At 43.4% G+C, this 14,291-nt stretch overlaps 1 protein-coding gene across 4 annotated transcripts in view; it reads right to left on the bottom strand.

The window, feature by feature from the left end:
- Window positions 1-1,341: 1,341 nt before the first annotated feature.
- Window positions 1,342-14,291, bottom strand: part of TNS3 (tensin 3) — a 76,134-nt gene continuing 63,184 nt past the window's right edge. For all 4 annotated transcript variants that reach the window (XM_083709063.1, XM_083709060.1, XM_083709061.1 and 1 more), the window contains 10 exons: window positions 12,888-13,519; window positions 12,369-12,455; window positions 10,726-10,857; window positions 8,409-8,504; window positions 7,501-7,578; window positions 5,547-5,624; window positions 4,931-5,099; window positions 4,232-4,300; window positions 4,076-4,102; window positions 1,342-3,029 (listed from right to left, as the gene is read on the bottom strand). In XM_083709063.1, coding sequence (XP_083565189.1) covers window positions 2,885-3,029; window positions 4,076-4,102; window positions 4,232-4,300; window positions 4,931-5,099; window positions 5,547-5,624; window positions 7,501-7,578; window positions 8,409-8,504; window positions 10,726-10,857; window positions 12,369-12,455; window positions 12,888-13,519 — 1,513 coding nt within the window. In that variant the 3' untranslated portion in view covers window positions 1,342-2,884. The remainder of the gene's footprint in view (window positions 3,030-4,075; window positions 4,103-4,231; window positions 4,301-4,930; window positions 5,100-5,546; window positions 5,625-7,500; window positions 7,579-8,408; window positions 8,505-10,725; window positions 10,858-12,368; window positions 12,456-12,887; window positions 13,520-14,291) is intronic.

Below are 14,291 nucleotides of genomic sequence, written 5' to 3'. Positions count from 1 at the left end.
ACGGGTGAGAGCCCTTCAAGCAATACAGGGGCAGCCAGTGTTGTGCCCTCCATTGATTAGGGCTGATAGATGTCCAACACTGGACAGTGCCCTGTTGGCTCTACAGATTTAATGGAACTCTCCCTTAGGCGGCCTGTAAGAGCATGATGGAGGAATCCAGAAACACATGCTCCAAATTTGTCAATGGAAATGAACCAGCCGGCTGCTATTTTACTACAGCTTTCATCTTTTCCAAGGGAAAACTAGGTGGCAAAACTAAATTGACGATTGGCTCTATATATGCTCCCAATATCAAAACAGACTTTGTCCAGAAAACACTAAATAAATTCATCTCCAAAGGGCAAGCAATCTTGGGAGGCAACCTCAACCTAAATGTGAGAGGCATCTGCCCCACAACCACATGGGAAACCCCAAACCAGACTCTCATAGGCTACTAGAAAGGCTAAAAGGCGGAGGCCTGTACGATATATGGGGGTGAAAAGAACCCAGGCAACACCAGCCACACATTCTCAAGTCTGGGCACCACACCATAATGTCCAGATTGGCTAGCATTCTGCTCTCACCAGGCCTGATCCCCTTGGTTGGAACGACAAATGTTGATAACGTTAAGATCACAGACCATGCCTTCTCTCAAGCTAGGAGAGAAAATACAAACCACCTCATCATGGTCCTTTAGTCCCACACTGAACACAAACCAAATGGCAAGAGAGTTTCTCTCGAAGACCCTCCAAAACTACTTGAAGGACAGTGGTGTAGAGAACCTATCAACTCCCCTCAGGCATGGCCAAACTTGGCCCTCCGGATGTTTGGGGACTACAGTTCCCACCACCCCTGAACACTGGTCCTGTTAGCTAGGGATGATGGGAGTTGTAGTCCCAAAACATCTGGAGGGCCAAGTTTGGCCATGCCTTAAAAGCAAACCACCTCAGAAATTAACCAACAAGAACAGGATATCACAACCCTCTCAAAACGCTGCAAACAAAGCCAAAAAAACCTCATAGAACAAAAAAGGAGGGAGATTGACATATCTGCTTGGGGGGCTAAACCTAGCTCCTTTAGTGACCGTGAGAATGCTGCTTATAAGGCTTGATTCACTCAACTACCCTGATTCAAAGGTGTATATGGTTGCATATTCACACATGGATTCCTGTGGCATGGGCTCAAATCAATGGAAAGTTTCTCTCCATCTTGCTGGGTCTGTGTGAAGGAAGTCGCAAGATGGATCTTAAAGAGGCAGTTGTCACATGTGTTGTCTTCATAAGCAATACATGCACAGGATGTGCCATACTGTCAAAACAGAATCAGACCATCTTCAAAATATGGGTAAGTGCAACAAAAATATTTTTTCCTCTTTATGTTTTATTTATTCCAGATTTTAAAAATAAAAATCAGCTTAAAAACCATCCATACAAATTGGATTTCATAACCATCATTTTAAGTAATAGAAAATAATATGAAAATATTTACTGTAAACGTAAAGGCTGCTTTTAAAGTCAGAATACAAAACTACTTCCTACAGCAAGGCTCAAGCGAAGTTTCCGCTACTGAAGGAATACAGGATACATTAAAAAAAGCATTGCTCCAAGTGGTGCTGCAGTAGAACCCCCATTCAGTTCAGGGCTTGAATGGATCTCCTGCCCTAGTCCTATCATAATGAACGGTGCCTTCAACAGTATGCTCAGAATTAGAATACTATACAACAGAGAGCGGCCTGCTTTGCGCCACAAGGGTTGAGAAACCTGTGGCACCTCCAGATATCATTGGACTACAACTCCCATCGTCCTGACCATCAGCCTTCCTGGCTTAGACTGATGATAGTTGCCATCCTGCAACATGTGGAGGCACACAGGTTCTCCACGCCTGCTATAAATAGTCTGACTACAGCAATATATTATAAATTATACAGAAATGTTCTCTTGTGTGCTTTCCCCCTCCTTTTTATCCTGCAACCATGAAAAGAGTTATATTCCCTACTTAAATTCTTCGTATATGAAGCAACGTGAAAATAACATGACAAACATGCATTGCATTTTTCTTTTTTAACCAATCCCTCCCATTTACCTTCAAATAAATTAAAGGCACCCAAGCTTCCTTACCCTACTTGTTGCAGTCCAAAAACCTTTCTCTCTCCCTCTGCACCATCCCAAATAAATCTGCACCAATTTCCTCTGAACATTTATTCCATTTAAAGTTTGTTTGTTATGTGAAAACAAGGGAAGAGAATGGCCATGGCTATCATCAAATGAAACCACAACAATTATTTACAGGTGGAAATATATGCTGTATCAGCAAATGCATTTCCAAAGCTGAATTTGCTGAGATAACACGAATGCAGAGGTGGGCACTTGCAAAGGAGAACCTGCAATTATAACCCAGACTGTAGCTACCACTTCTTCCCCACAAATGCACCCAGAGGCTGTTCCCTTTGTGATTTCTTTAAGTGTAGTTCTGCCCTTGATTGTGTGTTTCCTAGCAAGAATTCCAGCTAAAAGCAACGTGGCTCCCACCTCCCATTCTACCTGCATGACAGGGGTTGGAATAGATGACTTTTGAGACCCTTCCAACTCTACGATTCTATGATTCTAGCCCAATGTGGTGAAAAATCAGAGCCGCACATGGAAAATACTATTGGCTCCCTTGCTTTAAGTCTTTCTTCCAAAATTTGTTCAGATATGGGCTTTAGGGATCTTGCTGACTTCTAGCTCCCTTCTTTGCTTAAAGTTGCACTTGTATGTCAAAGCCTGTCAAATGGTCAGGTGATGTTACTGATGGCAGTCCTTGTATGTGGAATGTCGTCCTGGGAAACCGCTAGATGCAGGCTGAGTGGCCATAATCTCATGGCATCCTTCCTGTGAGTTCGTCTGCAGCACTCAGTTGGAAGCTCTTAGTTCTTCTTCTGGGAACCTATCATGACCTTTGATACGAAGTTTACAATGGCGCTGGCAGGCTGCTCTGGATCATTCTCTGCAAACAAGTGGCACACGTTGTCTGCAGCGTCACCCTGTTTCCTTGCAACAAACCCAAACACCCTGTAGAAAGCAAAAGCAAAGGAAATGCGCATGAAAAGAAAGAAGCATCACACCACAGAGTGAATAATGGAATTACTTTGGAGGCCAGAACAAACTAAGAGAAAGTAGTTTGCAAATTTGCCCCCCACTCCCAGCTGTCTTCTGCGACTACAGGAGATGTTAGGTCAGAGCTCACATGCTGTTCACTTCCTCCAACCTCTCCTGTGCCCCAAGGGCACCTCTTGCAAGGGTAGATCTGATCCAGGGATCTTCAATAGTTAACACTCACCACAGAAACACCATTCTGCCCTAGAGCATTTTAACACCTCAGGACTTCCGTTTTAGAAATACTTAACTGAAATTTAACTGAAGTTGCATATTTAGAGCAAACTCCCCACCTAGCAAATGCTTTGGGGCCAAACCAAAATTTCCCACATGCATCTGAAGCTAGTTTTGCTGGAGGAGGAAGGAGCCAATATTATTAGTACACCTCTGAAAATGTCACTCATTGTTTAACTGCAAGTGCCATCTTCTTCAAAATAGTCACAATCCCTTGACCAGCATCTCTTCGTACTTTACCATCTAAGCCCCATTTTGAACATGTCATTGTTGGCCTTCCAAAAGCCCCCACATGCTTGCCAGACTCTGCTTCACCCAATCCAACAAGACTAGACCATCACTCCTCCTACAACTTTCTTCCTTGGTTACAAATACTAGCAAGTTGCAAATGCCATGATTCCCAATTCCCAATTCCTGCAATGCTCACTGAATCAGAATGCGGAGGAAAGGGGGATGCTGAGAAGAGCAGCAGACGCCATTTGTATGTCTCTGCTCTTGTCCCACTAAGGGCATCATTTCCAGGACATAAAGATTGTTCCAAAAATTGTAGGAAGTGTGGAAGATGCCATGGGTCACAGTTGAGACTCCAAATTGCCACCTGATAAGAGTCCCCAAGCCTTGCTCAATAGTCCCGATTTAGAGGATATCTGAAAGAAATGCAGAGTCCTGGACGTGGTATAAGCTGTTTGCAAAGGTGGTCAGATAGTAAGATGCATGCTGTTACTTACTTTGCTGAAAGGCTCTCTTTCATCCATCTTGTGGCAAACAGAAGAGGCAGGGGAGGCGGGTGGGGGAAAGAAAAGATTAATATTTCTATTAGTGTTTTTTGTAGTCTCACACAATATTATTAATGTTGAATTAGGAAAAGCATTTGCTGTCCTTACTTTCTGTCCTGTGGATCCAAAGCACAGAAAATAACAGTGTTGACCGGATAGTGCCTCCTGAAGAAGAGCCTGAGGGAAAGAGAAAATATGACAAAATAGGTTTAAGAAATGTTGTGGCTACATAAATTTATGTGCTTACATCTCAGGCACATTCTACCAGGGGGTGGTTTCCTGAGGGGATAGGCAATTGCAAGACAATGCTTGTTGTAGGAACAAAATACATTCTGCATTAAACACAACTGGCATTGCATGATTCTTTTATAAAACTTTAACTGACAGTTGTGAAGCTGCCAATCAGAAAAAGGATTGTGGTGCATGAGGATGTTAACCCTTTCTTCTCATGCTGTCAAGGCTGCTATTTCACGTGTGAGGAAGGCTGCGGTTTGCATCCCATTGCAATGCAGCGGCAGCTGCTGGGGGACGCAACTTCATCTGAATTCACAGCATAAAAGCTTAAGAAAAACCCTCACTACTGAATAGGTCTTGGTTAGGCCCGTTATCATGGCTGTGTTCCATGTTAAAAAAAGAGAACCTAACTAGGCATTAAACACGATGTGTACTTTGGAAGCCTGGCAGAAAAACAGCAGGTAAACATTGAAACTAACTAAAATTATCATGAAGCATTCTAATAGGCTCATACGTATCTTTTGAAACCTCCAACAACCCCCAAACCAAGCACACAGCAGTGCCAGGACTCACTTTCTCTGGTTGTCTGTCAGTGTGATGCCCTGTGCAGACACTTTGAAATGGACCACAGTAGAGACAGGAGGCGGTTCTTCAGCCAGGGTTAAACTCAGGGCCTTCTGCACTGCCTGATAACCAGTGAGGGACTCCATTTCAACAGAATTCAGGTACCAAACATTGCATGCTGTTCATGCAATAAAGGAAGAAATACAAGGAAAGAACTATGAAAGTGAGCAGGATCTGTACAGGAAAACCTTACTTTGGTTCTGATGGCAGACATATTGCAAAGCAGACACAGGAACTTCCTTCACACAACATTTAAGTAGACATTCAGGCTCATATGTATACAAGCTCACAGAATGCCATGCAGCAGCTATTAGCTTGAAAATTCAGACCCAGTGTGCACTAATTAAACCTTTTATTTATTTTTACACCACCACCCCTCTCTTAGGAACACAGAGAAGTTTACTATAACATTCACAGGCTACACCAGAAAGATGAAACAATAACTGTTTTTATTTCTAGGTTTCTCTTTAAAAGAGCTTAGAACAGTCTGCAGCCCTTAATCACAACTCACTTGGGTGGCATGCAAAGCCTTCTAATACTGATGCGCAAAGAACTATTCACTGACCTGCCCCTTGCTTCAGAAGCTCTGCAGCAGAGTTTGCAGCCGTCTGTGGAGAGCTTTCAGGTATCTCCTCCAGGGGGTCTGCAGACAGAAATGGAAACTTGCATCTTCCGTATAAATTGGATTGAGAAGTTAAGTCAGATTCTCGGTGTTACATGACACCTTATTGGAGCTATTATAAGGAAAAGCATCCAGTACACTCCACCCCTTCAGCTACGCATGAGAAGGGAGGAGAAAACTCTGGGAACAATTCAAACTCAGTCAAGCACTTTTAAGTCCCAATCATTTCAGTGAGTGCATGATATTTAAAAGTGCTTGACTGTAAATAAAGCAAACAGCCACTTTGCAGCCTCTTGTAGTACAAGGTTGAAAATTCAAGCTTGCTTTTTATATATTTACTTTGGACGGTAAAAATAGTGTTTATTTAACTTATATGATAAAGGAACTGGAACTATATTCATTTTTAAATACTGTATGCTTTATAAGATCACATGATGAAAGAAACTCAGGTTTTTGAATTACAAATCAGCTGGTGATGGATCAAAATGCAGCAGCGTCTCAAGTCTATACAAGCCAGACCGTATTGTATATGAGATCATAGAATCATAGAGTTGGAAGAGACCACAAGGGCCATCGAGTCCAACTCCCTGCCAAGCAGGAAACACCATAGATGGCACATAGCTTCCATGTGCTTCATTATTTTATAAACAATAAAATCATACCAAGTGGCATTAGAATTGCCACGTTTCTTTTGCCCAATTGTCACCTTTAACTTGTGAGACAGTTTTCCTAGTAGCACAGTTTGGATACAACTGATAGCGAAAAGGCTTAAAGATTTCTGATGTCTGGCTATCATTGTATGTGCTGCAGTTAGCAAGCACATTCTGAGTTCCTTACTTCTTACTTGCTCTGTTTCTCCTTTATATAAATTAAAAAGAGCCAAAGAAAGAATTCTAGGGACATTTGGGCATGTGATTTAAAACATTTCCTGAAAAATATGTTTCCAAAATGTTTCTAGTTTTGAATAGTCCAAGCACCTCTTATGTCTGTGTGTCCCAAGACCGGTGGCACACTCTGTCCAGCAGAGAAGAGAGCTATTAAGTTTTAGGTAAGAAAGCTTCCTAGGGGTATAATAGCAGCCCAAAGAGATTTTTAACAAGCCCCATTCTCTTGGAAGAAATTGACTTACAAAGTATTCCTATTCCAAATTTCCTCTTCTATTTCTATGTCCCAATTAGATTCCCACAATTTGAGATTCTGCTGAGAAGTAAACTGAATATCCAAGAATAAATTCATTATTCAATTAATATACATTTCAGACTATGGCCATGTCACTTCAACTTCAAACTTATCTTAGAGAACAGATTAGTAAACTGACAGGAACTTGAGCGAAATAAGCAAAGGACTTAAAGCATGACAGTACTTACTCAGGAAGCTCCCCCCCCCCCCCAGTTTAGCTGGTCTAAAAGTAGCATTTAAACCCCAGATCTTCAATGGTTGGGCAGCTCACAGCTCCAACGGCACCTTGTATTCATGCTTCGCTGGACCACAGACCAAGGAATGTGTGGAAGACACTTGCAGCCTTGCCAGTGCAAAGCACTCTAAGGGGAGAGTTTAACACCTCTGGAGGCCAAAGTTCTCTGTTCACAACTAGATCAGGCTCACCCACTGCTCCTCTCCTTTTTTCTTTCTCTTACCATAGTAAAAGGCTACACTCGCTCTTCTGTTCTCATAATGAAAAGTGTGTTTGCTGTATGATTTGCTGCCCACTTGCTCTCTGAAGGAGCCTCCATAAATTAAACCAGCCTTTCTCTACTCCTCTGGTGCGTCCATCATAGTTCCTAGTCCTCTCTGAGCTGTGTGTTGAATACATGAGTGTGCTAGACATGCATATTGGTTCAGACGTTTACACAAGACCTGGATTAGGCCCAGCCTGTTCCTTTTTTAATGGGAATACCTTGGTCTGGGATGAGCAGCTTGCAGGGCAGGGCCAGAGGAGTAATTGAATGCTGATACACCAAGGCTGTCAAACTCCCTGTGGATAAAACAGACGAAGGCATCAAGTTAACTTCTGGCTTGTGTAACAAGTTTCTTATTTTGTTCTTTTGACCTGCATCTTAAGCCAGCAGCTATCCTTTCTCAACAGGTTTCTCTCTGTGGCAGCACAGAACTGGATTGCACTGGATAACTTATCTCTTGAAACTTACCTGTATCTGATCTTCTTGTGGGCCTCTCAATTCAGCAAACTAACCCAGGATTCACTTGCTAGATCACTCTTTAAACACTTCCACGCATACAGAGATCTCATCTACTTGAATTTCCAACATGGAATACCAAGTATGAAAAATATTGTAGAAGCAATGTAGAAGCACAATGGTGGAAGGAGGCCATGAAATGCTAGTGTCTCAACTTGTAGTTTCTGTATCTATGCCAGGATCTGAAAAGACTTTGTACGAGTCTTTGGTTTAAAGTGGCATCACATATCTGGCCCCCTAATTTGAATTCTGGTTTGCATTTCTTCTCTGGGAATCTCTACATTACTAGGGAAAGTGAAGGAGGACAAAGTGGAGCAGCTGCAACACTTATGCAGAGGGCAGAGTGAGGTGCAGTGAGACAGAGCTCCATTCCTGGGAGGAGCTGCCTACTTTGCAGTGGTGCTTCCTTCTGCCAAGGCATCAGTGTGGGGTGGAGGAGAAAAGGAGAAGTGTAATAAAACTTTTTTTAAAAAAACAAACAACACTGAAAAAGGGGAGGCAAGGCCTGAAATGGTATTCAAAAGCAGGAATTTAAAAATTGCCCAAGTTTCATTCATCACCTTCCTAAAGCCCACCACTTATGAACTATAGATAGATAAAATATGCTTACCAAAATATGGCTCATTGAGGCATCCTTTCAACCTCACTCCCTTATGGGTGCACTCAATCAGGAAATGTCTGACAAGTTCATTAGACAGATCTCCAACTGCAGCATAAAACAACAGAAAACAATGTCATTAGACCAAATGAAGGAATGGCATCACCTACAAGTAGAGTGGTACTTCAGGTTACATACGCTTCAGGTTACAGACTCCGCTAACCCAGAAATAGTGCTTCAGGTTAAGAACTTTGCTTCAAGATGAGAACAGAAATCGTGCTGTGGCAGCACGGCGGCAGCAGGAGACCCCATTTGCTAAAGTGGGGCTTCAGGTTAAGAACAGTTTCAGGTTAAGAACTGACCTCCGGAACGAATTAAGTACTTAAACTGAGGTACCACTGTACAATGGTACCTTGGTTCTCGAATGTAATCCGTTCTGGGAGTCTCTTCGACTCCCAAAACAGTTTGAAAACCAAGGTGCTGCTTCCAATTGGCTGCACTTGTTCAGCTTCTGAAAAACATTCACAAACCAGAACACTTACTTCCGGGTTTGCGACATTCAGGAGCCGATTGGTTCAACAACTAAGCAGTTCGAGAACCAAGGTACCACTGTATGTGCCTTGGAGTCGACTGCCTATTCACAGTACACAAGAAAAGGACTGTACACATGAGGACCATAGCACACAGATCGTGCTGTTGGTTCATCTGCATTTGCAGTGAAGGGGAAACTTATATATCCTATCAGCAACGGAGAGCAACACTTGATGCAGAAGCAGACAACCTCCAGAGAAGCCATTGATGACTACACAAATCACTGGTGGCTGCAGTGGCGGTCCTTGAGGTCTCAAATTTCAGCAGTGTCCCGTGTGACACCAAAATTTGCCCCCCCCCCCACGCTACATAATAGTTATGGTGCCCGTGTGGCTTGGTACCCTGTGTGACTGAATGGGTCACGCTCCCCTAAATCCATCTTGGGTGGCTGCTTGGGATACACCAATAGTTTTATTTTATTTATTTATTACTTTATTTACTTAGGGGTGCAATGAAAAACTTCCATGTGATCCAAAAGGCACACAACTGTATTATTTGCAAAACTGCAAGAAGGGCTGAAAACGCCTCTCAAATGTATCCAACTGGGGCACTAAAATACCTTTGGCCCTCTCTGCTAGGATATGGAGGGGTGGGGGCCGTACAGTTCTCAAATATCTAAGCAGCTAATACAAACAAGAGGAAACTGATCTAATTTGATCCGACTACTAGACTTCCTAAGAGTAAGCAAGTAGCACTGGAACATCCCAGAATCTCCACCGATGAAACTTGTGAAGGAAAGACACAGAACACACAATTTAATTGGTACATAGCAAGAAAACACAATCCTCAAATTGTGCATGGCAGTTTGCATTCTACTGCTGAAATATTACATGGTGTAAGGGACAGAAAAATCTATCACTTGCCATAAAACGGAACACTTGCAGTTTCATTTCCACTGCTCATTCACAAAATATTACTGCGATGGATTTTAGCTCAATGAAGAATTGTTGAGTATAAAATATTTTTAAAACCAACCACGTCTCTTCTAGGAAGGCCTACTGATTTGCAGCCCAATCCGATACATGTCTACTCCGAAGTAAGCCTCACTGAGTTCCATATGGTTTACTCCCAGGTAAATTGTATAGGAATGCAGCCCAACTCTGCATGCCATTTTCCTTTTCCCTCAGCAAGACAGGCATGCTATATGGCAAAGCACAAGAATTTGAGAGGGCTCCTTATTGCTCCGCTACCTTGGCCAAGGGCTTTCTGAGCTACTGCTTCAAACCTGCTCTGGGTTCTCTCCTCCCTATTTCCTCCAAGGAATTGCATTACTGCCTCCAGATAAAGATAGAATTCCTATACAATGGAATCCAACTCTTTCCAGGGTCCCTAAGAATTAGGGAGGCTCAGAGAGTGAGGCAATACTTCAGCCAGGCTTGTAAACAGCTTCTGAGCTCCAGGCAATCAGGTAAAGAAGCCCAATGCAAGTTGGTAAGTTTTAGTATTTTAAGGCACAAATAACTGATCTAGTGTTTGTCTATCTGTGGCGGTGGTGCACTTGGGAGGCTTGTTTCATTTTTCTTTTTAGTTGTGCAGACTTATTTTCAAAGTTGCACTAAATAATGGAGAACTTGCCAGTTCCCAGCATCTGCTAAAAACAAATGCTAACTGGAGAACAGCGATGGGGCAATCTCAAAAATGTACTTCTTACGTTAGAATGTAAAGGGCAAAGGATTTTTCTCCAACTTTGGAGGTATAGATCCCTTTCCCCAAACTGGAGAGAGAAAACATAACACACCTTTCTTGTTCAGCTGCAACACTGAAGGAGGAGGTATAGCCACTTTCATGGCAAGGCCATAGGCTCCCCTGAAAGAGTGGCTGTCACGGACAATGAAGGATCCAGGCTCCCTCTCCTTCAGGACAGCAATGGCTGCATGAGGGAAGAAAAAAGAAAGAGAAATGAGTGAGGGAGCGAGTTGCTTTTAGGCAAGTAACAAACAAACAATCCGACAGGAAAGTGCTATAAAACTCCTCTCCCAAAACAAGGCAAACCAAGTTTAAAAGGAGGACCTCATTTTTGTTTAACTGGGTCTATCTATGGAAGCCTTACTCACACCTTACTCACACCCCTTAGCGTGTCACACCATGGATGGTCTCAGTTCCTTATTCTCTGAAGTCAGTCTAGTCTCCCGGGAGCCACATAAGCAGAGCTCCTTGTGAAAAGGAGGACCCCCTCACATTGGAGGGTGCCCAGCCATTGGCGCATAGGTATTTAATTTTCCCACAATACCCCAGAGTGATGCTGCATCAAAGATATTATGGGAAATTTAATTGACCACCCAGAGACTGCCAGGTGAAGAGGTCAAAAGTACCAGAAATGAGCACACACACTTCTCAGTCACTTCTGAGTTACAGAACCTATGCACTTGTCAGGCAGAAGTATTAGGTCTGTAGGGATATTGATGATAAACTGGGGTTAGCTGGAACCACAATTTGCCAAGCTACTTGCAAGCACCATTCCAAACTCTGATTTGAAGCCAAGCATGGTTAGCCCTCAAAGGGTGAGGAAGAGGAAAAAAGCCTACGGGGTGCTTTTACGATATCTTAACCATGGTTGGGATAGTAAAACCTTCTGTATGTACCTAGCTAAAGCAGCAGAATAATGAGAGCAGCAACAGAAAACTGTTTGGTCCAAAAGCCAGTTATTCAACCTTTACAACCTTCCCTGTAACAATATTTGATCTCTAGGAACTAGCAATACTTCGCTGCCCAGAGTCAATTTTCCCAGAACCATCTGCATCCCGCCCCCAAAGGAGAAACCACCTTTTGTCTGTTAATTGTACAGTACTTAATGTTCAGCTTTTGGTTTTCTGAATCCAAAGCAAACAAGCAGGTGTGTTCTCTGATAATCTTTTCTACTCTGTGATCTTGCTAGACCTGCAGCAACCTGGCAGTTTCAGAAAACCTATCTTAAAACAGATTTATTGTTTGCCAGCAGACAGTGTAAATTGGAAAAAGTTCATCGAGAATCTGTAGAAGGGTAAGAGGACACCAACTTTGCCCCCCCCCCATGCATGTTTTAAACAGATAACTTCCCCTAACACTTGCTTTTTGACTTTTCTATATGACCAGAGATATAGGTGGTACTGTGAATAATCATATGCGATCTAAGACGAAGGGGGCGGAGGAAGAGAGAGATTGCTCCTGAAGAGCACTCACATGCTCCCTGCATTCTTAAAATATACCTCTTCCAGCCTACTGATAGTCCCCACTAGAAGCTGGGAGTTTTTTCTCTTTGGGAGTGAAAGCTGAAAAGGAACCCTGTGCAGCTCACCCTGCAGCTCCAAGTTAGAGTGAATCAAAAGTATTTGTAAGTAAATACAAAGCGCTATCCAGCTGCCTTCTTGTGGAAGGTGCTTAACTCGGCATGACTTGACAAACCTTGCTCTCTTGAAATCTCCGGTTTGTACCAGAACTTGGAGGTGTCTTGGACAAACTTCACAGTCACCTGCTTGTCAGCTGGATTCTCTACGGGGTAAAAAGAGAAGAAAGCCCAAGAGAAGTGAAACGCAGCAGCACACTCTGGCTGTCCCAACATAAAGCAGCATCTGCGGAGCTGGCTGTAGTCTGCTGCCGTCTAAACATGCAGCAGAACAAAAATGCCCAAGTGGCAGAATGTGCTGCGCCACTTCAGAGCACGGGAGGCAAAGTGCTGAGCCAGAACCTCTCCCTCTGATCCTCTGGATTTCTATCTCCAGACAAATTTCTTTTTCACATGAGGGGAGCGTTCCAAACCTAGACTGGAGTAGCGCAATTCACGACACCACCTCATTTGCGAATCCTGTGGGTGCCAACACTACCCAGAGCTGGAGACCCATGTTTGGAAAACCCTGACCCAGCCCAAGGCTCATTATCAGATTAACACAGTTATTCTTCTGGAATCCATTCTGATGAGCATACCTGGCAATGGTGAAGTGTTTAAAACTTTAGAGAAATCTGGGAGAACATTTGGAAAAGGAATGCTGATGGTGCTTCCACTGTGTGGGCTGGAGAAGCCACTCGAAGATGGCGAGACAGAGCTGAAAGAACGTTCTCCCTCCGATGTCCTCTTCTTCTCTGGAAGAGGGGGCTGAGGGTGCATGTTTAGTCCAAGATTTTGTTGATTTCCACCGCTTTGGCTGTTGTGTCCAAAAGTTGTTGCAAGAAAACGGTGCGGCAAAATGTCACTGTCCCCTGGAGATTTCGGAGTTTGGGGAGACAAGTTATTGGCATTTGATGCAAAAGCAGGCTGTGTCTCCACCTGTGGCTGGCAGTTGCTGGCACTGATCCCTCCGTAAGGGAGGAATGTTTGGGTGCTGGTATTTGCCCCAGGTTCCTGCTGCTGCCCCAGTGACAAATTTTCCTGGCTGTTAAATGACCCAGCTTGAAGTCCCTTGATCTGGAAGTGAGACAAGGGTGAGCAATCTTGAACAGGAACAGAAAACTCTGGAGATGTGAGATAATTTCCCGTAAACCTGTTGTCGTTTATTCCAGAAAACTGGGATGTTGAGGAGGATTGAGAACTGTTTTGCTGCCAAACTTGTTCAGTTGGACTGTTTGAAAAAGTGAAAACAATGTGAAACAACAATCAAACCATTTCAAAAATGTACTTTAAAACATTTGAATATGCAGCGCTGCATTTTAGTTTATGGTACAATGGCTATACCTCACATTATGTAGCAGCACACTCAAGTTTGCTACTGAATGTACACTCAAAAGTGTTCTGTATTCAGTTCCAGATCCCTGACAAACATAACTTCTTTTTGCCGTGTTCACTAATACATCCAAAGACTTAAAAACATAATGTGAGAGGTGTTAAGTTGCTTGAAAAGACTGCAACCTTGGGCACATTCTAGGGAATTTTCATTTCAAGAACACCAGCACAGTCTGTAGTGGCCACATAATCATCCATTTTGTGGTCACTTAAAGGGGCAGCTTGACTCAGCTTTCCCTACCAACTCTGCCACCTACACAAACCAAGTTTTTTTGGTGGGGTTGGGGGACCCTCTAGTTGGCTTTAGAGACCTTTTTGGTTCAGTCACCTTCATCATGTTTTGGGACAGGTCAGGGCAGCGCTTGACGGAATAGGCTGGTTGTTGGGTGCTTCAAAAGCACTGTGCAAAGTGCAACACCTCCCAAATGGAAGGGGTTTTCCAAACACCTTTGGCAAGAAAAGAATGCTTCATTCTTAAAAGGCTCCCCCCCCCCCATGAAGTAGTCTGCATTCAGAATGCTTCCCCCAGTGCTTTCCTTGCACAGAGGAAAATGCTCCCATTTTAGGTGCCTTTCCCTCTCTGCGGAGACTTCAAAGGGGCTCCCTCCAAC

The sequence above is a fragment of the Podarcis gaigeae genome (assembly GCF_964106915.1).
Source record: "Podarcis gaigeae genome assembly, chromosome: 13".
Classification (NCBI taxonomy): Eukaryota; Metazoa; Chordata; class Lepidosauria; order Squamata; family Lacertidae; genus Podarcis; species Podarcis gaigeae.
This window is presented reverse-complemented; position numbering and strand designations above follow the sequence as displayed.